The 21,840-nt window shown below is 47.9% G+C and overlaps 1 protein-coding gene across 1 annotated transcript in view; it reads right to left on the reverse strand.

The window, feature by feature from the left end:
- Positions 1 to 7,761: 7,761 nt before the first annotated feature.
- Positions 7,762 to 21,840, reverse strand: part of TEKT5 (tektin 5) — a 39,722-nt gene continuing 25,643 nt past the window's right edge. The window contains exons 6-7 of the mRNA XM_082361650.1: positions 13,948 to 14,102; positions 7,762 to 9,936 (exon numbers count right to left, since the gene is read on the reverse strand). Of these exons, the coding sequence (XP_082217776.1) occupies positions 9,720 to 9,936; positions 13,948 to 14,102 (372 nt within the window). The 3' untranslated portion in view covers positions 7,762 to 9,719. The remainder of the gene's footprint in view (positions 9,937 to 13,947; positions 14,103 to 21,840) is intronic.

Genomic DNA, 21,840 nt, shown 5'->3' on the forward strand with positions numbered 1-21,840 from the left:
GTGCGTAAGAGGGAGGAGACGGCAGCCCCAGGGCCTGCTGCTGTCAGAGGCTGGGAAAGTGTCTGAAGAGACTCTAAATATCTGGGGTCCCTGTTCCCCAAGTGGTTGGCTTCGGCCCCCAGAGTGGGCAGTGAGTCTTTTCACGTTGACTGATACCTGTGTGGGCCACGAGGTGGGCATCATCAAACCTACAGCTGAGGGAGAGTTGGAGGGGTGAGGGTCCAAGGAAACGGATCCTGGAGGCACAAGGGTCGCACTTCTGGGATCATCTCAATGGAATGAAGCCAGGCCTTTGGAGTATAAGATGGCAAGCAGTAGGAGTGAATAAAGCCCTAGAGCTGGGCTTGAGTCTGGGGAGGGTTCTGCTCTTTAGTTATTGCTTCCTGAAGTGGGAATTAAATGCACTACCTGGCTCAAGTCTGGACATCTAAGTAGATGTTCTGAGGTTTCTTCAAACTCTGTAGTTGATGGATAATTTTGTCTTTGTCTGGAGTTTTTAACCTACACCTAAGCATCATGACAGAAATGGGTTGTTTATAGTTTCATTCATTCATTCATCCTGCTCTTGTGGATTTCAGGTGGTGATAAGTTCTGTGAAGTATGTAAAACAAGGTAACGGGACAGTCACAGAGATGGGAGGTGAGGTAGAGTAGTCACGGCAGGCTTCACGGAGGAGGTGGTATTTGGGTTCAGACCTGAACAACAAGCTGGAGCCACACACACACAGAGTATTCCAGGAAGTGGGGACAGTGAGTGCAAAGGTCCTGGGGCAGGCAGAGCTTGGTGTGTTGAGGAATGGAGAAAAATAGAGGACGGTCAGCGCATAGTGAGTGGAGAAATGAGGAGGAGCTGAGGCTGTGGAGGGGAGCAGAGGGCATACGGTGCAGGCTTGTGCAACGCCAGTCAGAGGCCTGGGTTTTATTCAGATCACAATGGGAAAGACAGTGGGCTACTCAACAATACAAAGGAACCAACTATTGATGCATGCGACAACATGGACGAGTCTCAGAACAAATATGCTGAGTGTAAGAAGCAAGACAAAAAAAGGGGTGCATGGTGTATGATTCCATTTATATGAAATTCTAGAAACCACGAACTAATCAGTGTTTGCCTGGTTGAGGGAGGGATGACCAAGGGGGCGAGGAAATTTTGGGGGTGATGGGTTCATTCACTGTCTTGATTGGTGGCTGTGGTTTCTTGGGTGGACACAAATGTTAAAACTGATCATACCGTACTTCTTAGAAATATCGCTTACATGTCAGTGAAGCTGGGAAAGATTTGGGAAGCCTCTAGTGGATTTCAGCGGTGAGGGGACATGATGTGGTTCAGCGAACAGACCTGGGGCAGAAGCCTGGGTTGCAGCAGGGCCTGGGGAAGCTGCTCAGGCAGAGAGGAGGGTGGAGGGGTCCCCGTGGAGCAGGCGGAGGTCAGCTTCAGGGAATTCAGACCCCGGTACCTCTTCTGATCCAGCTATCGAGTAAAAGAAGACCTTGCAAATTCACCTTTTCAAGAGATGAGTATACATTTGAAGCCCATTTTTAAAAGTCTCATTTGACTCCTCAGTGAAACAGAATTGTTTTCCCTGGGTTGTTTGACAGACAGCTGTGGCTGTGAGTTCCGTGAAGGCAGGACTCAGTCAGGCAGAGTCCCTGCTGGGGCCACAGTGCCCAGCACAGGAGTTGGCATGTGCCCGGTGCTCGGTGAATATTTCAAATGAAGACATGAATGAATGAATGAAAGCTTATATCGAGTAAGGCAGCTTCAAAGGGCAACCCTCCTGTGTGTCCTAATCCATAGTCGCCTTCATTTCCAGACCAGATGGTACAGCTCTCGGCCCTTCAAAGTCATCGACAGCAAAGACAGGCTCAGTGTGACCCCTCAGCTCTCCTTAACCAGGGGGAGAAAGTGGGCTGAGGGTTTCCTGCAACAGGCCTGGAAGTTCTGAAGAGAACAGGGTACCGGCTCCACCTCTAACTTGCTGTGTGACTGTGAGCAAGTCACTGTGCCTCTCTGGGCCTTCTCTTCTGAAAAAATGGGGGGTTGAAAGTATCACCTCCTGAGGCCCTCATGAGCTCCATCTATTCCTTCATCCATTCACTCAAGAAACATCCTGTGATTCTAAAGGTTAAAACCAAAAAAAAGGACCTCCAGATCACCCTTGTTAACCAGAAAGTAAAAAATCCCCAATGCTTTCACATTCCTAGAGCATTGCTGTTGAGGTTTTACTATACTTTTCCTGGACTCAGTTTTGCTGAATTAGTGAAATGGAATTGGGAAAGAGAATACAATAGCATTCAAATTAATGTGTCCTGGCCCCCAATGGCTCCAGCCTTTATGTCTCAGACCCTATGCCCCTTCTTTTATTTTTCTTTAAATTTTTAAATTTTTAAGTTTTTGTTTTTGCCCCTTGTTTTAGTGCACCCCTACTGGGGAGTAGACTGACAGCAAGGTCAGAGAGTCACTTTTGGTGTTAGGTATGATAATAAATTCTGAAAAATTCACACAAGGAGAAGCCTGGGGTCATAGGAAGTCAACCAGAGAGGAGTCAAGCAAACTGGTCCCCATCCCAAATCTGCCTGCTCTGTAGTCAGGTGACCCCACTTGAAATGCGACCCCTTCTCCTCCGCAACCCCTGGGCCTCAATTTTCTAGGCTGGATCTTCTAGAGGGCCTTTCAGGAGCCTCAACAAGGCAGAGTGACAAAATCAGCTGCCTAAAGGGTCAGCAGGCGTTATTTGTGAATGAAGCAGGACTAGTGTGAGACAATAGGGAGTGGTGGGGACTGTGGCAAAATGAACGCTGCAAGCTCAGTATATCAGCTATAGGGGGAGTGTGCACGCAGGGTAGCCAGATAATCCCATCTTTAAGAGAAGCCAAATGTGTGTGTGTGCACAGAATGTATTCTTTAGTTGTTAGCAATTAATTCAATTCAATACATTTTTGAAGGCTTCCTACTAGTCAAGACTCAGGTCCATGCCCATCAGCCTTACATTTTCAACTCTATCTCCTTTCTTGTGGTTTCTCACTTTTTCTCCAAAGCCTGCTGGATTTCTAGCACAGGTCTGGTCTTCTGAGAAATGCTAAAATGCTGGGTGAGGCCATGGAGGCAGGAAAGGATACAAGTGTGAGCACATGCTTGTGCGCGCGCACACACACACACACACACACACACGCACCCTGCTTAGGGCGTGGTGTGTTCCCTGGAGCCAGCTGGACAGCATCCCTCGTGAGCCCACAGGGAAAGCAAGTCAACTGGGAGATCCTCCAACTTCTCCCAATTTGTTCTCAGGCCTGGCAGGGAACCAGCACTTGGGGTTGTCTCTAGGATTTCCTGCCTGGGCTGCAGCAGGGGAGACATCCTGTAAGGCTGTGGTCAGCGTGCCAGCTTCTGAGAGCCACAGTGGGAATCACACACTGGTCCCTCAGTTGTAAACAGCAGATAGGAGGCTTACCTTCCCCACATCATAATGCAACTACACCCTTTTCCTCCTAAAACTCAGAAATCATCCCTCCTGTCCAAGATGGATATACATGCATTTGTATATATTTGTTTGTCTATTTACTATGTGCCCAATAAAGTGTTTATGGGACACCCACTGTGTACAGGGACTGAGGGTACAGAGCTGACTAAAATCTCAGGGCATCCCCATTCCCTCCACTTTGCTTTCTTCCCCCATCACTCTGCCAAAACCAATTTTTACAGTTCATCCAAAGCCTCCTGGGGACTAAACCCAATAATCTGTTTTTCTTATTAAAATTTTTTCTTAACAATGAGCACATCCAATATCATTAGGGAAATGCAAATCAAAACTACCATCTCACAGACACCATCTCACACCCATTAGGATGGCTACTATAAAAAAGAAAAAACAGAAAATAACAAGTTTTGACGAGCATATAAAGAAATAGGACCTCTTTTTGGTGGGAATAGTATGGTGGTTCCTCAAAAAATTACAAACAGAATTATCGTATTATCTAGCAATTCCTTTTCTGGGTATATGCTCAAAATATTTGAAAGTAGCGTCTCAAAGAGATATTTGTCTGCCTGTGTTCATTGTAACATTATTCATAATAGCTAAAATGTGGAAGCAAACTGAGTGCCCATTGATAGGTGAATGGATAAGCAAAATGCAGTACAGTGCAATATTATTCAGCTTTAAAAAGGGAAAGAGTTTTGCAATATACTACAACATGGATGAGCCTTGAGGACATTATGCTAAGTGAAATAAGCCAGTCACAAAGAGAAGAGACAAATACTGTGTGATTCCACTTATATGAGGTACTTAGAATACTCAAAAATCATAGAGACAGAAAGTAGAATGGAGTTAGCATGGGGAAATATGGGGAGTTATTGTTTAATGGATACAGACTTTTAGTTTTATAAGATGAAAAGAATTATGGTGATGGATGGTGGTGATGGCTGCACAATATTATGAATGTATTTATTACCAATGAACTGTACACCTAAAAATGGTTAAGATGATAAATTTTACATTACATGGATTTTACCACAATAAGAAAAACTGAAAATAAATCTTAATAATGAGCACCCCCAGCACCCAGACTTCGGTTTCTAAATACCATTCTCCAATAAAAGGAAACAGGGCTCTTTGGAGAAATGGCTGATTCTAAGGCTGGAGCAGAAAAAAAATTCAAGATGAGGCTTGAATTTTATCTGGCATCTTATAGGGCCAGAAAGTAAGGAAGTACTCAAAAAACAAAAGGATGGGGGGTGTCAAAGAGACACAGGAACCAACCCAAAAGAGCTCCCAATGCCCAAAGCTGGAACAATTTGAGTAACACAATAAATAATGTAATATTGGATTATAATCCAAAGTATAAAATATATATCCATGAGTAATATTGACGCAAATAAATGATAGAATAAATAAGGGTGAAGAGACATATTTTTCTTAGAGGAGAATTACAAAATACTCCCCTTCTAAGAGGTGGAGCTTAATCCCCCCATCCTCGAGTGTGGGCTGGACTAATGACTCACTTCTAAAGAATGGAGTATGGAAAGAGAAGAGCAATAGCTGTACAAAGGAGAAGCCTGGCAGATGCCACCTTAACCACGTGATCAGTTTTACACCAGCAGGGATGTCATGCTGGCATCATGAATGCCCTCATAGGAAGGGACGAGAAGGGTACTTCACCTCTGGTCTTCCCTGCCAAAACTGTAACCCCAGACTAGTCATGAGAAAAACATCAGACAAACCCAAGTTCAGGGACATTTAACAAACACCAACAAATACAGAGACTCAAAACTGTCAAGGTCATGAAAAACAAGGAAAGATGGAGAAATGGTCATAGACAGAGGAGGCTGATCGCTAAGTGCAGCGTGGTACCCTGGATTGGATCTTAGAACAGATAAACCGGAAAAACAAACAAATTCTGGAGTTTAGTTAATAGTAATGCACAAATGTTAAATTCCTTAGTTTTGACAAATGTACCATAACAAGCAGTTATATAAGATGTTAACATTAGGGGGAGGTGGGTGAAGGGTACATGGGAACTCTCCGTGTTGTCTTTGCAACTTTTCTGTGAATCTAAACCTATTGCATAATAAAAAGTCTATTTAACAAAGCATTTCCTCCTGATTAAAAAGGAACACAGGTTCACTGTAGATAATTCATAATATAAACAAATAAGAAACCAGCAGTTACTTACCATCAACTCTGTTAACATTCCGGTGTATTTCAATGCAATCTTTTTTCCTGTGCACAATTTTATTCTCTGCACTTTTTTTTTTTTAATTGAAGTATAGTTGATTTACAACGTGGTGCTAATTTCTGTTGTACAGCAAAGTGATTCAGTTATACAGGTATGTACATTCTTTTTAATAGTCTTTTCCATTATGGTTTATCACAGGATATGGAATATACAGTAGGACCTTGTTGTTTATCCATTCTATATATACTAGTTTGCATCTGCTAACCCCAAATTCCCACTCCATCCCTCCTCCATCCCCCTACCCCTTGACAACCACAGGTCTGTTTTCTCTATGTGAGTCAGTTTCTGTTTTGTAGATAAGTTCATTTGTGCCATATTTTAGATTCCACATATAAGTGATATCATAAGGTATTTGTCTTTCTCTTTCTGACTTACTTCACGTAGTATGATAATCTCTACTTCCATCCATGTTGCTGCAAATGGCATTATTTCGTTCTCTTTTATGCCTGATGTACTCTGCACTTTTAGCCTTACGAGCATATTCCTTCAGCACTCAAGCATTTGGCGAGCATCATTTTGGTAGCTACTTAATATTCCATGACTTGGTTGTGCTATATTTTACTTAGCTGCTCTCCCTGCTGTTGGACATAACTTTCAGAGGTTTCCTTTGATAACTAACTCTTTAGTGCTTAATCTGAGTCTGCGTTTGGGATAGTTTTCTAATGATAGAGTCTTAAGGAAGACATTTATAAGTTGAAGGGTGTGGATATTTTTAAGGCTCTTGACACTTATTGCCAATTTGCTTTCCAAAAGTGTACACCCATGGGTATCCAGGTCCATGGTGTGTTTAGGATGCCTGCTTCCAAAGGGCTTTCCTTATTCTTCATCTGAATATCCTCACTCTTGCACCTCTTTCTGCAGTCCCCTTGACGTTGCTTCTTCTGGGCTGTTTGCCTCTCTCTGTGCTCTCTCTGTTCCCTCCTGGGTCCTCTGTTCACCCCAGCATCACATTCCTCCAGTGAACCTCTTTCATGCTTCAGCATCTCCTGCACCAGTCCATCTATTACTGAGGCTTCGGATATCTCCTGCATCCCCAGGCACAGCCTCACTAGCCTCTCTCTTGAGCTCTCAGTTCACATTTCCACTCTCCTTTCAGATAGTTCCACCAGGACATCCCTTAGGCGATGATTCAAACGCCATGCATGAAAGGGAAGTTGTCTACATTTCCTCTGCCTCTATCCATCACCCCCCTCGCTCCACTGCTCAAGGGCACAGCATCCCCAAGCATCAGCCACTCAAGCCAGCCATCTCTGCCCCATCCCAGTCTCCCACTTGCCCTTTTCAGTCCATACTCAACCACATGAGTGTTCCTCACGCACCTGTCCTGATCCAGACCCTCTGCATCCTGTGCCTGAAATTCTAACAGCTTGGTCTCCCCACCTCCCTCCAGCATCCCTCTGCTCCTCATGAGGCATTATTTCTGAAACACTAACCTGGTCATTTTCACATCCCCACTTTAAAGATCCTATGGGTCCCCTACTGCCCATCAGCATGACTCCTTGGGTGCAATGCATTCAACTCACACAATAGCATTGCCACTCATTTGTAGGAAAACTGATTCTTCTATCCTCTGTGCAAAATTTCCTCAAGCACAGAGTTTCTTTGGATGCTAAGTAGCCTTTAACACCTCTTTAAGACTCTCTGATCTCCCTTTTGAACCAAAGAAGACTTCAGACAATATTACCTTGGGCAGACAATATTACCTAAACAGACACCATTAGCAATATATTTTTTTTCAACTCCTGGCAAATCAGGTTTCCTGTTTGCAGTCACGCTATAAATCTGCCTTTTAAAATAAATTTGTCTTTTTTTTAAAGTGCAACAATCTAAAAGATTGAGTGAATAATAGTAAAGATGGTATAGACATACCTCGGAGATACCATGGGTTCAGTTCCAGACCATTGCAATAAAGCCAATATCGCAATAAAGCGAGTCATGTGAATTTTTTTGGTTTCCCAGTGCATATCAAAGTTATGTTCACATTATACTGTAGTTTATTAAGTGTGTGAGTGCTATGTCTTTTAAAAAGTATATACCTTATTTTAAAAACACCTTGTTGCTAAAAAATGCTAACCATCATCTGAGCCTTCAGCAAGCCGTAGTAGTAACGTCAAAGATCACTGATCACAGGTCACCAAAACAAATATAATAATAATGAAAAAGTTTGAAGTATTGTGAGAATTACTACAATGTGACACAGAGACACAAAGTGAGCAAATGCTATTGGAAAAATGGCACCAATAGACTTGCTCAATGCAGGGTGGCCACAAACCCTCGATTTATAAAAAACGTATTATCGGCGAACCACAATAAAGCAAAGTGTAATAAAACAAGGGATGCCTGTACTTGGTCATGGCAAAAGTTGTGGAGGTGTTATTTGCTGCTCAGAATCTGGTCCCTAGACTATCAGCATCGTCAGGGAGCTTGTTAGAAGTTCAGAATCTCAGGCTCCACCCGAGACCTACTGACTCAGAATCTGCATTTTAACAGGATCGCCAGGTGATCCGCACATGCTTTTTAAGGGTTGGGAAGCACCGATGTGAATAGTGAAGCCTGGGAAACACTGACCTCAGCAAAAAGTCAAATCTATTTGTCCTTCACGATCTGCCCTCATCCAGTCCTTCTAGACGATTCACAGCCTCTCCAAGGGCTTCTCCATCCAGGGCGAAACTTCCTGCCTTAACCCGCGCTATTCCTCTCACCAGAAATACTGCCCTCTTCTGCCTCAACCTTATCATTCAGGACTCAGCTCTAATAGTAAGTTCTTTTTTCTGTTGTTTGAGATGAATTTCACGTAACATAAAGTTAACCACCTAAAGTGAACCCTTCTATGGCATTTAGCCCATTGACAATGTTGTCCAGCCACTTCTACCTAGTCCCAAACGTTCTCGCCACCCCAAAATAAAACTCTGTACCCACTAAGCAGTCACTTTAATCCCCTCTTCCTGGCAACCGTCCATCTGCTATTTCTATGGAGGTGCCTATTCTGGGCATTTCATATCAATGGAATCATACAATATGTGGCCTTTTGTGTCTGGTTTCTTTCACTGAGTATGATGTCTTCAGGGTTTATCCGGGTTGTAGCAGGTATCAGTGCTTTGTTCATTTTTAATGACTGAATAATATTCTATTGTGTGGGTAGACCACATTTTGTTTATCTGTGAACCCACTGATGGACATTTGGGTTGTTTCTGCCTTGTAACTATTGTGATTAGTGCTGCTATGAACTTTCGTGGACAAGTATTTATCTGTTTTCAATGCTCTTGGTTGTATAACCAGGAGTAGAATGGCTGGGTCGTATGGTGTTTAAATTTCTGAAGTAATGTCCCTTCTTCACAGAGCTTTCCCTCAACCCTGACCTGCTTCCTCCTGCCCCACCACGGAATGAATTTTGCTGCCCCCTTCTCCCACTGCAATTTCTAAAAATGTCTAGCAAGGCCAGGATTCAAACCCAGGACTTTTGACTTCAAATCCTATTTTTTTTTGCACGGCCCCACATGGCTGACAGTCACTTCCACCTCAGACTGACCACGTTTTATAGAACAGGTTCAGGCTGGGAGCTTGTTCAAGGCCACTCGGCTCCTGAGTGACAGCTGGTCTCTGGACTCTCAGCTCCGATGTCCAATCTTTGGACACCATGGTCTCTACTGTGCTCCTAAATGGACAAACAGGTTTAGAAAAGGTGGCCTCTTCCATTCCTGGGGAGGCTGACAACCTTACGATGCTCCGTCACTGAGAGGGGTCACAGTCTGTCTCCTCCTGGGATCAGCCAGGAAGCTGGTTCTGCAACAAGGAACGAGCTCCAGGATCTCTGGTATGGCACATTTATTTAAGCTCTTTATATATATATATATATATATTTTTTCCATGATAGGAGGAAAGGAAGAAAATGACTCTTTTATTTTGTTTTTCTGACTTTGCAAATTCTATGCTATGTAAGGAACGTGCATGGAGCAGGGCACCAGGGGCACCAGGGGCAGCGGCGGCTCAGGGGCAGGTCCCCAGGCAGGCGGTGCTGGGGAAGGTCTTCCTCATGCCCATGCACTTCTCCTTGTCAATGCACAGGGTGTTGGCCTTCACGGCCAGCTCGTGCTCCAGTCGGCACTTGGTCATGACCAGCAGCTGCAGCGTGTCCTGCGTCTCCCGCAGCCTCAGCTTGAGGGTCTGCAGGGTGTCGTCGATGGTGACCACCTCGTTCACGAGCCTGGGGAGAGAGCAGAGGGGAAGGCGCGGTTCAGCCAGCCGCGCAGCACAGGTCTCCCGTGTGCCAGGAGCCAGGTGGGCGGGGCTCGGCTGGCAGGGAAGACAGAGGCGGAGCAAGCAGACAGGTGAACACACAGCAGAGCTGCTGAGGGCGATGAGTGCAAAGGGAGAAGTAGATGGGATGCTCAGGAAAACAATCTGGCAGTTCCTCAGTTAAACATAGACTCGCCAAAGGACCCAGCAATTCCACTCCTGGGTAGGTACCCACAAGAACTAAAAACAGACACTCAAATACTTGCACAAATACTCGTGGAGTGCTAATAACAAGAGTCAACAGGTAGACACAGCCCAAATGTCCATCGACAGATGAATGGATACACAAAATATGGTCTATCCCCACACTAGGATATTATTCAGATGTAATGAAAAGGAATGGAGCAGCGGTACGTGCTCCAACATGGATGGACCTTGAAGACACGATGCTGAGTGAAAGATACTGACACCAAAGCTTATATATTGTCCGATTCCATCTATACGAAATGTCCAGAATAGGCAAATCCATAAAAAGAGGTAGTAGATTAGGGGTTGCCAGGGGCTGAAGGGAGAGGGATAGGGAGTGACTGCTAATGAGGATAGGACTTCCTTTTGGGTCAAATGAATGAAAATGTTCTGGAGCTAGCTGCACATTGTAAATGCACTAGGTGTCACTAATGGTATGTGATTTTATGTTGTGCGTATTTTATCACAATTTTTTTAAAAACCCAGATAACAGGGCCTGACTCATGTAGCTAAGATGGTCAGGTGTGATGTCTGCTCTTGGCACCCATCTCAGGTCCCACCTGTGCCCCGGCTGCTGGGAGTGTTGGCTGCTGATGGCTCCTAGGGCCACACGTCTCCAGGGAAGCCAACGGCTCACCAAGGGGGGTGGGTACAAAAGGCCATCCCCTGCCTCAGGGCGGAACCAGCTCCGTGGTGTAATTCATGCTCCAGAGTTCCCCGTGGGATCAGGCTGAAGCAGGGCTCCCCTATCCTGAAGCTCTGCTTCTGTGGGACCTTCCCAAGGCACCAGGAAAAGCCTTTCTGAGGAGGGAACGTTCGAACTGAGAAAAAAGATGCGAATGAGCTGGCTGTGTAAAGATCAAGAGGGAAGCACTCTACAGCCGGTGATCTAGAGAACTCTGTGCGATGCTGGTAATGTTCTAGATCCGCACTGCTGGATCCGGCAGCCACTAGCCATGTGGAGCTCATGAGTAATTGCAATGCAGCAAGATCAACTGAGGAGCTGGATTTTTTCATCGTTTTTCACTTTAAGTCATTTAAATGTAATTGGAAGAGCCACCCCCAGCTGATGGCTACTGAATTGGACAGTGTGGCTCTCCAGAGAAGAGCACATGCAAAATTGATTGGTCTGGATTTTGTTCTCAGTGCGATGGCAAGGCGTTGGTGGGGCGGTGGGCGCTGAAATGGGGAATGATGTGCTGATTCAGATTTGGGATAACCTCCAGGCTGCTGGGTAAAGATTAGATTGGACGGGGATAAGAGTGGAGGCGGGAGAGAGATTAGGGTTATTTCAATATCCAGACTGAGTGGGTTGAAGAGTGTCCCCCAAAAGATATGTCCAAGTCTGAACCCCAGTACCTGTGAACGTGATGCTCTTTGGAAGAAGGGGTTTTTGTAGATGTAACTGAGTTAAGGATCTTGAGAAGAAATCATCCTCGATTTAGGATGGGCCCTAAATCCAATGACTGGTCTTGTAAGAGAAAGGAGGGGGAGATTTGAGACACAGAGACACACAGGGACGAAGGCCATGTGAAGACGGAGGCAGATGCAGTGATGCAGCTACAAGCCAAGGACCGCCAGCCACCACCAGAAGCCAGGAGAGGGGCCGGGAAAGGATGCTCTCTCAGAGCCCCCAGAGAGAACCAACCCTGTTGGTACCTTGATTTCAGATGCTTGGCCTCCGCAAGTTTGAGAGAATAAATTTCTGTTGCTGTAAGCCACCCAGTTTTGGTAATTGGTCACAGCAGCCCTAAGACAGGAGTATACCTGGTGAGCTGTGACGGTGGGTTGGTTTGGGGGCTGTGCCCTGGGACCCACTGAGGGACAGTGAAACTGTGCTCAGGACTGAAGGACACGCTGCTGGGAGGACTTGGGTTGATATCCCAAGGATGAGCATCCCCACGACACGCCTGAGCTAGAGAGAGGCGACAGAAGCAGCCTGGAGACCCTTCTTCCCTCGGGGCTCTCTTGAGCCGTGCTGTCCAGCGATGGAAATATTCTGTTCCGTGTCCCCAGCCGCACGTGGCTCCTGACCACTTGATATGCAGTTTGTGTGAATTAGGACCTGAATTTTAAATTTTATTTCATTTGAACTAATTTAAATGCAAATCTATAGAGACTTTCATTCTGAGGAATGGAGGACTGGACATGGAAGGGACCTGCATGCTCAGAGAGGGTCAGGAGAAGAGGGGCCACCTGTAGGAGGAAGAGGAGAAGGACCCAGAGGTGGTAAGGGAGGGGATGGAGGGACAAAGAACGTAATGCGTGGACGGGGCAATTCAGCTGCTGCAGAAGGCAGACAGCTTGAGTGCTGTTGTCCGCTCGGTTCCCAACACACGTACGTATAGTTGTGCACACATACACACACATAGTACACACACATGTGCACACACACACATACACATACACTGCCCAGGACTCTTGAGCCAAACACGCCTCACCCATGCTCTCTGTCTGCACCCCTTGGTGGCGCAGTTGGTGGACGGGGAGGCAGGGAGCGCGTCCCAGAGCAGGAAGTTCCCCGGGACAACATCTGGTCCCTCCCCTTAAAGCTCGGTTGTGTGTAAGCCTCCCTGGGGTGGACAAATGGGTGATCAGAGCCTCTGCCCCAGGGTTGCTGGAGCCCAACCTGAGCATCTAAGGCGCAGGGGCAGGTGGAGGAGGGGTCAGGAGAGCTTCCCCAACCCCTCACCCAGGACCTGGACCCCACCCAGCCCAGGTGGGGCAGGACCCTGGCCACACGGCACCCACTTCTGGAGTGAAGACCTTCCAGGGCAGCAGCGGGCTGAGCAGGTAGCCAGGCCTTCAAGCTCGAAGCCAGGCGTCGCTTTGCACCCCACCCCCGACACAGCCGGCTTTTCTGTCTCCCACAAGGTTATCTCAGGCAGTAACCGAGGCCGTGCAAACCTCAGCGCGTGGAACCACCTGGCGTCTTCTCTCCAAATACTTTCCCTCCTCCTTACTTCTCCAGCGCTCTTCTCCACATCTCAGCTCAGAAGGAAGACAAGCCACTGAGTTGTGGGGGGATTTGTTATGCAGCAAGAGTGAATGAAGACAGTGCCCCCAGCATGGCGGGAACAGAGCAGCCAAGTGACCAGCCCCAAGTCACACAGCATGTTCATGGGAAGCTAATCCCCCATGTCCAACGACCACTTCCTTCCTTGCCCGGTCACCATCCCATTCCAAACCCCTCCCCCAGACTCACAAATCCTGTCTCTGGGGCTGCGTGAGTGTTTTGCCCCTCTCCTGTGAGGAGGCCCTTTGTCAACAGAAGCAGCCCTCCTTAGCTAAGCAGGACAGGCAGGGTTAGGCTATTCCGAGGGCTCTCAGCTGAGAACTTCACAGAAAGGGCGGCGGAGGATGACTGAGGTGTGGGCTGGGCGCCTCTTTTCTGGGAGCCTGGAGAGAGAGAGGGCGACGCCCGCAAGGGGAAGGGCCACATCTCTGGGCTGGGCACCTCCCTCTTGCTGCTTTTAGGGGACAGCTGGAGGGTTCCCGGAGCAGAACGGAGCTACGAAACCATCCTCACTTAGATGAGAGGGCTGCAGTGCGGGGGGGTGGTCTTCGCGGTGGGGGGGCCATCAAGGGCACCCCCAGAGCCCCAGGCCCCCACCCAGTGCCCTGTGGCGTTGTGGGCCTGGACGTCCTGACTGATGGAGGGTCCGTTTTCCAGACCCAGGCTTCCTGGCAGCTCCAGAGACCCACCCCTCCCCCGCCGGCCTCCACCACTCACTTGAACTGGGGCATGTCCCTGCACAGCTCCACGCTGGGCCGCCGGGTCCGGCACTCCAGCCTTGTCTGCGCCACCTTCAGTGGGCACTCCTTGGCCATGATGGACCTTTCCAGCAGCATGATGGTGTTCTCCGTCTGGAAGATCTCCTGCAGCGTCTGCAGAGAACATTTGCGGTATTAGAAGGAAACTGATCTTGAACTCAGCCAACCATAAGTACCCCCAGAACCGAGTGTTCTCAATAGATGTCACCTCACTGTGGGTGAAACATGCGTTCTCCTCCCTCTCATCACTGGATGCCCTAGATCTGTGAGCAGTTCTAGTTTTCATGGTGCCCCTCCCCTGCGAGAAGACTCTTTGTGGGTGGGCTGTGCTAACACCCCTCTCAGACTCAGCAGGGCCCAGTGGCAGGGCCCAATGGCGAGGTGACATGTGCTCTGTTCCTGACAAGCTGAGAAGCTGTACCCTGCCATGGTGCCCCCCAACATCCTTCCTTTGGCTAATCTATTCGTTTGCTGTCTATTTCCCTCACTAGCATGTAAGCTCCCAGAGGTCAGGGGCTTTGCCTCGTCCATTGCTGTATCCCCCATTGCCAGGAACAGAGCTTGGTGTAGAGTGAGGGCTATCAGATAAAATACAGGATGCCCAGTTAAATGTGAATTTCAGACTCACAGCAAAGCATTTTTTATCGTATGTCTCAACTACTGCCTGAGACATAGTTACACTAAAAAATCATTTGTCGTTGATTTGAAATTCAAGTTTAACTGGACATCCTGCATTTTTATTTGCTAAATCTGGCAACGCATAGTAGGAGCTCAATAAATATTCATTGAATGAATGAATGAATGAATGAATGAATGAATCACAGTGGGATCCAGAAGTCTAGATTTTTAGCTAGCTCCCCAATGGTCCTTATGCACACTGAAGTTTGGGAACAGTGTGCCCTGAATCTTATATGGTCCTGTCCATCTCAGATTTTAATACGGGGAGCAGTACTTACACGTGAGTATGCCAGCGCTCCTGAATGGAGCGGGCACTGCAAGTCTAAAAGACCCCGTCTCGCCTTCAGGGACTTTACAGTCATGTTGTTTTTCTCTTTGCCATGGGCTATGAAATATTCACAAATCATAACAGGTACTGGGATGCCTATTTTAGCTGGATTGGGCCCATATTCTATGGGCAACAAGAAAATTGCTTAAAAGATGATTTTTTTCCAAAGAATTAAAGTCCTGGCTTCCCTATTACCTTAAGAAAAAAAGCCTACAAGGAGAGCATTTCTCTACTTCAAGAGAAGAAAAGGATGTCCTTTTCTTCCTGGGGGTGAGATGGAGGCAGAGTTACCTGAGGGCAGGAGGCTGCACTGCCTCTTTCAAAGCCCACCGAGGAGGAAGGCTGACCCCTCACCTGGTCCTCAGTGAGCCACCCAGACCAGAGCGAGGCCAGCCACACGCTGGTTAAACATTATCCCATGAGAATGTTCTGTGCCCGACACGTGGGAAGGTAAACACTCCAGTGAGTGGGGGGAACACCCCTCTTAGAAGCCCTGGGGATTTCCCTCAGAAACCTGCCCTTTGGGTATGCAGCTATGCAGAGCTCAGAAAGCACCACCCCAGCGTACTGTGGAAGAAAATTGAGCCTTCTAAACAGGAGAAATGCTTCTCAGCACCACACTGCCCCACATGGAAACAGCCCCCCGACCTACTACCTCGATGGCCCTATTGGGGGGTACCGACTGCTGGGGTTCAGTGAGGGGGACATTACTGAGGTTTGGGCTGCTGGTGGTGCCCAGCCCAGGATGCTTCTCTTTTTCTCGCCAGTAAGGCTGCTGCCGGTGGAACCGAAGCCAGTGGCCTGTGGCTGCGCCTACCTTGGCTTCTCCTGTTTGTTCTCTCCCCTGCCCCTCTGGCCCCCAGCTCAGGGCCTGAAATGCTACCAAAGGCCTAGCTCTCTGTTTTTAAAAAAAATTTTATTGAAGTACAGCTGATTTATAATGTTGTGTTAGTTTCAGGTCTGCAGCAAAGCGATTTAGTTAAGTATATTCTTTTTCATATTCTTTTCCATTATGGTTTATTACAGGATATTGAATATAGTGTCCTGTGCATACAATAGGACCTTGTTGTTTATCTATTTTACATATAGTAGTGTGTATCTGCTAATCCCAAACTCCTTATTTATCCCTCCCCCCACTCCCTTTCCCCTTTGGTAACCAAAAGTTTGTTTTCTATGCCTATGAGTCGGTTTCTCTTTTGTAAATAAGTTCATTTGTGTCATATTTTAGATTCCACATATAAGTGATATCATATGGTATTTGTCTTTCTCTGTCTGGCCTACTTCACTCTCTAGGTCCATCCATGTTGCTGCAAATGGCATTATTTCATTCTTTTTTATGGCTGAGTAGTATTCCACTGTATATGTGTACCACATCTTCTTTATCCATTCATCTGTTGATGGACACTTAGGTTGTTTCCCTGTCTTGACTATTGCGAATAGTGCTGCTATGAACATAGGGGTGCATGTATCTTTTTGAATTAGAGTTTTCTCCGGGTATATGCCCAGGAGTGGGATTGCTGGATCATACGGTAACTCCATTTTTAGTTTTTTAAGGAACCTCCATACTGTTCTCCACAGTGACTGCACCAATTTACATTCCCACCAACAGTGCAGGAGGGTTCCCTTTTCTCCACACCCTCTCCAGCATGTATGACTTGTAGACTTTTTAATGATGAAAAGGTCTATCTCTTGAGTCTAAAAAAGGGGCTGACATTCATTCACACGCTCAATCATTTCTTCATCCACTCATTAATTTACAGATGCATTGATTCGCTTGTTGACTTCACTGCCGACTAGGCACCTACTGGGTGCTAAGCGCTGTTCTAGGCAGTGGACACAGCAGCGCACAGAACAGGCAGAAAAACCCATCTTCACGGAGTTACATCCCAGTGGATTATTCACCCATTCCTTTGCTCCTGTATGCAACGTTTACTCAGCACCCACAAGCCCTTACTATTGTACAACTGCAACCATCTTTACCATCACAGAAGTTCAAGTTCCTTCCTGTCTGTTAAAAACACGTACTGGACGCCTTTAGTGTGCAGGACATTAGGCTTCCAATACATTTCAGTGTCCCGGGAACGCTCGTGTGAGCACAGCAGAGGGACAGGGACACAGCAACACAACAAACGGCAGCTCCTGGAGCACTAAAACCTACTAATTATTTTCCAAACCTGCTGACCACTTCCAGGAGCGTGAGCACCGCCTCCCAGCACTTGCTCCTCCCCCTTGATTGACAAAGAGCAGCTGGGAAATCCAGAGACTTCTGCCGGCCGCAGGCTCCAGTTACATTTGAACAAGCCTGCTCTGCCTTCCTTATATGTATCTTTCTAGCCACCCTCTACTTCTGGCAAGTGCTGTTGGTTTTCCAGCTGTAGAAGTAATAGACATTTTAAACAACTTGATTGAAACAGAAGTATAAAGTAAACAACAGCCCAGGTGGCACCGGGGTAAAATCGGGAAGGCCGCCCAGGAGTGAGTGAATTTGGAAAACCCTGTATCATACTGTGTGTCCCCCACTGGGCACCTAAATACAGCAGGTGAGAGAACTGAGAGGGAGCTGCGGAGCTTGGGGGCGGTGATGGTGGAAGGAGGGTGGTAAGGGGCAGGGCCCACTGTGCAGCCCCCTGCCCCCCATCTCCTCCTCGGGGCTGCCTTCTGGAGGTGCTGGGGGAGGCGGGGTGGCTGGAACCAACTCTTGGTGTTTCTTCACCACCCCCTGTCCCCACTGGCATTTCTTGGGCGGGCCTGCCTGTGGATTTTCCAGAACAGTAGGGGTTTTCCAGAATTGGCTGCTCTAGAACCCACTGATGACTCACACCCAAGGCAAATCTGCCCAGCTGGGTCTATACTGTGACATAAAGGTTCTCTGGAACCTCCTGTCCAACCTCTGTCTCTCACTGTCAGGGTCCTCTTCATTGGAAGGGAGAAAAAAGACACACACACACACACACACACACACACACACTCCGTCATGGCGGCAGCCCCTGATGCCCACCTCAGTCCTGCCAGCCTGTGAACCTCCAAAAGCCCTGGGGGCAGTGAGTCAGCCTCCAGAAGCTTGAGGAGTGTGACCCCAAGGGCCAGGAGGCAGAGACCACGTGGGCTGACCAGAGGCAGGGGCTGGAGACAGAATAGCCTTGACCTTCATGCTCAGGAGGAAGCTAAAGTGCCAACACCGAGCTCTGAGCTCCAGGACAGCCTGGTCCCTAGACCCCAAATCCCATGATAGCCCCTAGGAGAAGAGCCTGAAGTCTAAGAGGGTGACCCACACATCCCAGCATGTCCACTCCCGGTATATACCGTAGGAGCCCAGGACCACTAAAGAATACACATGTCAGGAAGGTTCAGTGAGCGGGCAGCATCTGGGTGCCCATGACCATGGAGACAGACACATTAAAAAACGGTAAATGAACAGATGGAGGATTTCGGCAGCCAACAGATGGAGAGCATTAACCTCACATGGGAACAACGGCAGGTCTTTAAAATGATGCAAGGTGAGAAAGCCAGTAAACAATGAGCTATTTTATACAATCCCTTTTGAGAAAACTAAAAATCCATGCACATACAACGGTCATCCACATTTTGTAAGAACACATTTAAATCAACAGGTCCATATTCATTCAATTAAAGAGGTCATATTCACTCCTTTAATGACCATTCATTAAAATGGTCATCTATGGAAAGTCATCTATGGGAGAAAGGGAGTGACCACAAAGAGTGGGGATAAAAGGGAGTAAAGAAACGAGGGGCTTTGTACAAACATATGTGCCAGGAACCAAGGAGTATGATAAGCTCACCTCTCTTCAACAGGGTCAAAAGGGAAGAAAATCCCCGCAATCCTACCAGATCTAAGGTTTCCTTTTAAAATAACTTTTTTAGTTTTTTTTAAGGGAGCAATTCAATTAAGGACAAAATACTATCTAATAGTAAAGGGTATTAATTCTTAAATTTGTTTGCGCATTAGCATTACCTTGAGAGTTTTTAAAACTGTGGATGCCCGCCCCCTGCAAAAGGTTCAGATTTCATTGGTCTGGGGTGCAGCCTGGGTGTCAGGCTCATTCTTTCACTCCCTTCCGGTTGTGGCTAAAATGCTCAGAAGGCCTTCCCTGATCATTTCCTTTAAAATTATAACCCCCAGGAATTCCCTGGCAGTCCAGTGGTTAGGACTCCACGCTTTCACTCCCAAGGGCCCGGGTTTAATCCCTGGTTGGGGAAGTAAGATCCCACAAGCCTCGTGGCGCGGCCAAAAAAAACCCCTAAAATTACAACCCCCAAACCGGCCAGCACTCCCAATTGTCCAAACCCTGCTTTATTTTCTTTATAGTCCTTACACCTTCTGACATACTGAGCTTTACTCATTAATGTTGTTTATCACCCCCACTAGAGAGTAAGCTCCACGTGGGGAGGGATTTTTGTTTTACTCACTGCTGAATCCCCAGTGCCTAAACCTATCAATGCCTGGGACACAGTAATAATAATAATAATAATAACAACAACAACAACAATATCATCTAACACTTAAAATAGTGTTTACTGTGTGCCAGGCATTTTGCTAAGGGCTTTGCGTATATAGACCAATTAGTAGGTGCTTAATGAACACTTCCTCCCTGGATGGACCAGTACACACCACGGGGTGTTTGGTTAAGAAGAGAGCACAGACGTTGGCACTAGATGGCCTGAGTCTCTCCAAATCCCAGCCCCAGCACATCCAAGCTGGGTGACCTTAGGCGTGTCCTAGGCTCTCTGAGCCTTTCTAATAAAACGGGGATCATAGCCATTCCCACTCCATAGAGTAGAGGTGAGGCCATTAGTGCCAGGCCTGGGAGAAGGAGCTCTTAGCAAGTGTATAAACCCCTTCACTGCGGGCACACAAAGCTGGTGACACTCACACTCATTTGCAGTAACTTGAAAAGCATTGGTACCAAGTCCTGCTCTTCCCAAAGCAAGCGTGTACCTGTGTGTGTGTGTGTGTGTTTCTCCCACAAACACACCCTGGAAAGTGCCACGAGGAAGTCATCCTGCCCCTTCTCCCATCTTTCCTTGGCCAGCTGGAGATCTCTTTCCCTCCTTCCCTCTCTTCCTCTCTCTCCAGTCCCTAAGCTGGGGAAGGGCTGCCCTGAGCCTCAGAAGCCCCCTCTCCCAGAGTCCCCAGGGATGTTAGCCTTTCTGCTCCCACAAAACTAAGGAAGTAGGGGGAAAGCGGCTCCTGGGGCAGGGCGCAGGCTGGCTCACCGGAGCAGCTGGGCGGGCCGCTGTGGGATTGGCCCAGGGGGTCACCCCACGGGAGGAGTGTCAGCAGCCTTGGCCGGAAGCTGGAACTCAGTTGGGAAGGAGGGGGTGGGAGTGGAAGGGTCACCTCACTCCCCTCCCCAGGCCTTAGCTCTGGGCCCTGTGTGCTGCAGGCTGCCTGCCAGTCAAGGCTGTGAGACTGTTCTAAGCCTCCCACATGCCGTGCATTGGGGGGCGGGGAGGGCAGGTCACTTCAGCTCACTGAGTCCCTCTGTGATCACACAGCTCTAGGTTCAAATTCCAGCTCGTGCTTTTCCCCGCTGTGTGACCTTCAATGGGTCACTTAACCTCTCTGTGCCTCATGCAATCACGCATTCAATATCCACTGAGCCCTTCACTCAGTAGCCCCTTCTATGGGGCCAGACACTGTGCAGGGCGCTTGTTCTTGTGTCTGTAAAGCCAGTACGACAATAACAACTCACCCAGGTTGCTATGCGGATTAAATGAAATAACGTGTATGAAGTGCTTAGTCCGGTGCTGGCATATGCCATGGGCTGTCCTGCCTCCCCACCCTACCCCCAACTCCCATCCTGCAATGTTCAGTCTGTTAGGAGATTTTTCCTCTGTGATCATTGGTCTTTTTTTTTTTTTTAATGTCAGGCAATCTGAAGAAACTCAGTTTCGTTTGACAGAATTTGTCTTTGCAGGCAGCTTCAGTTCCCTCAGACCTCCCGTCCAGGGCTCAGGGTCAACCTCCATCAACCCACTTCTTTGGGCTAAGGGGTCAAGGCAGGGGTCACCTGCGCAATCGAGGAGGACCGTCCTCTTTCTCAGCCTCTGGAATGGGGCTCAGAGGGGAGTCAGCTCAAGGCAGAAGGTGGGCCACATCCCCCCATCCCCCCACCGGCCTGGGGAACCAAAGATCTTTCTGTTAACAAACCCCTACCCTCTCTGCTCCAGGCAGATTCCCAGCCACAGCGCCTCCATGCAGGCTCTTGGAGGTAAGAGCCCTTGGCAGGAAGTCAGGAGACTAGGGTCCTGTCTAAGCCCCAGCGCAAACCAGCTGTGGCGCTCACACCCCACTCAGAGCCCTGGGCTGTGGGGAGGGGCCCAACTTCCTCATCCAGTGAATGAGGACACGAGGCCTGTCCTCCTCACTGGCTAGGGCACTTCAGGTGCTCCTGGACCACATACATGTTCTAACCCATCACCCATCAGCCCCGCGTGCCCGGAGCCACTGCCTCTGAGATCCGGCCTGAGAGCTATCAGCCGCAGGTATGGCTGTGTGTGTGTGTGTGTGTGTGTGTGTGTGTGTGTGTGTGATTTTGTTTTTAAGTCTTCAAGTCAACCCCCCTCAGATGGCTGGGAGTCCCAAACACGCAGCCTTCCGGAGCCTTTTGAAGATGCTGTAGACAGTGGACACGTTTTTCTGTAAAGGTCTGGGTGGTAGAGATTTAGGCTTTAGGAGCCGTATGGTTTCTGTCACAGTGGCTCAACTTGGCCACCGCAGTGCAGAAGTAGCCCCGGACAATACATAAATGTATGGGGGGATCTGTGTTCCAGTAAAACTTTATTTACAAAAACAGGCGGGGGTGGGGTTCAGATTTGGCCCTG

The sequence above is a fragment of the Balaenoptera borealis genome (assembly GCF_965194805.1).
Source record: "Balaenoptera borealis genome assembly, chromosome: 16".
NCBI classification, from domain to species: Eukaryota; Metazoa; Chordata; class Mammalia; order Artiodactyla; family Balaenopteridae; genus Balaenoptera; species Balaenoptera borealis.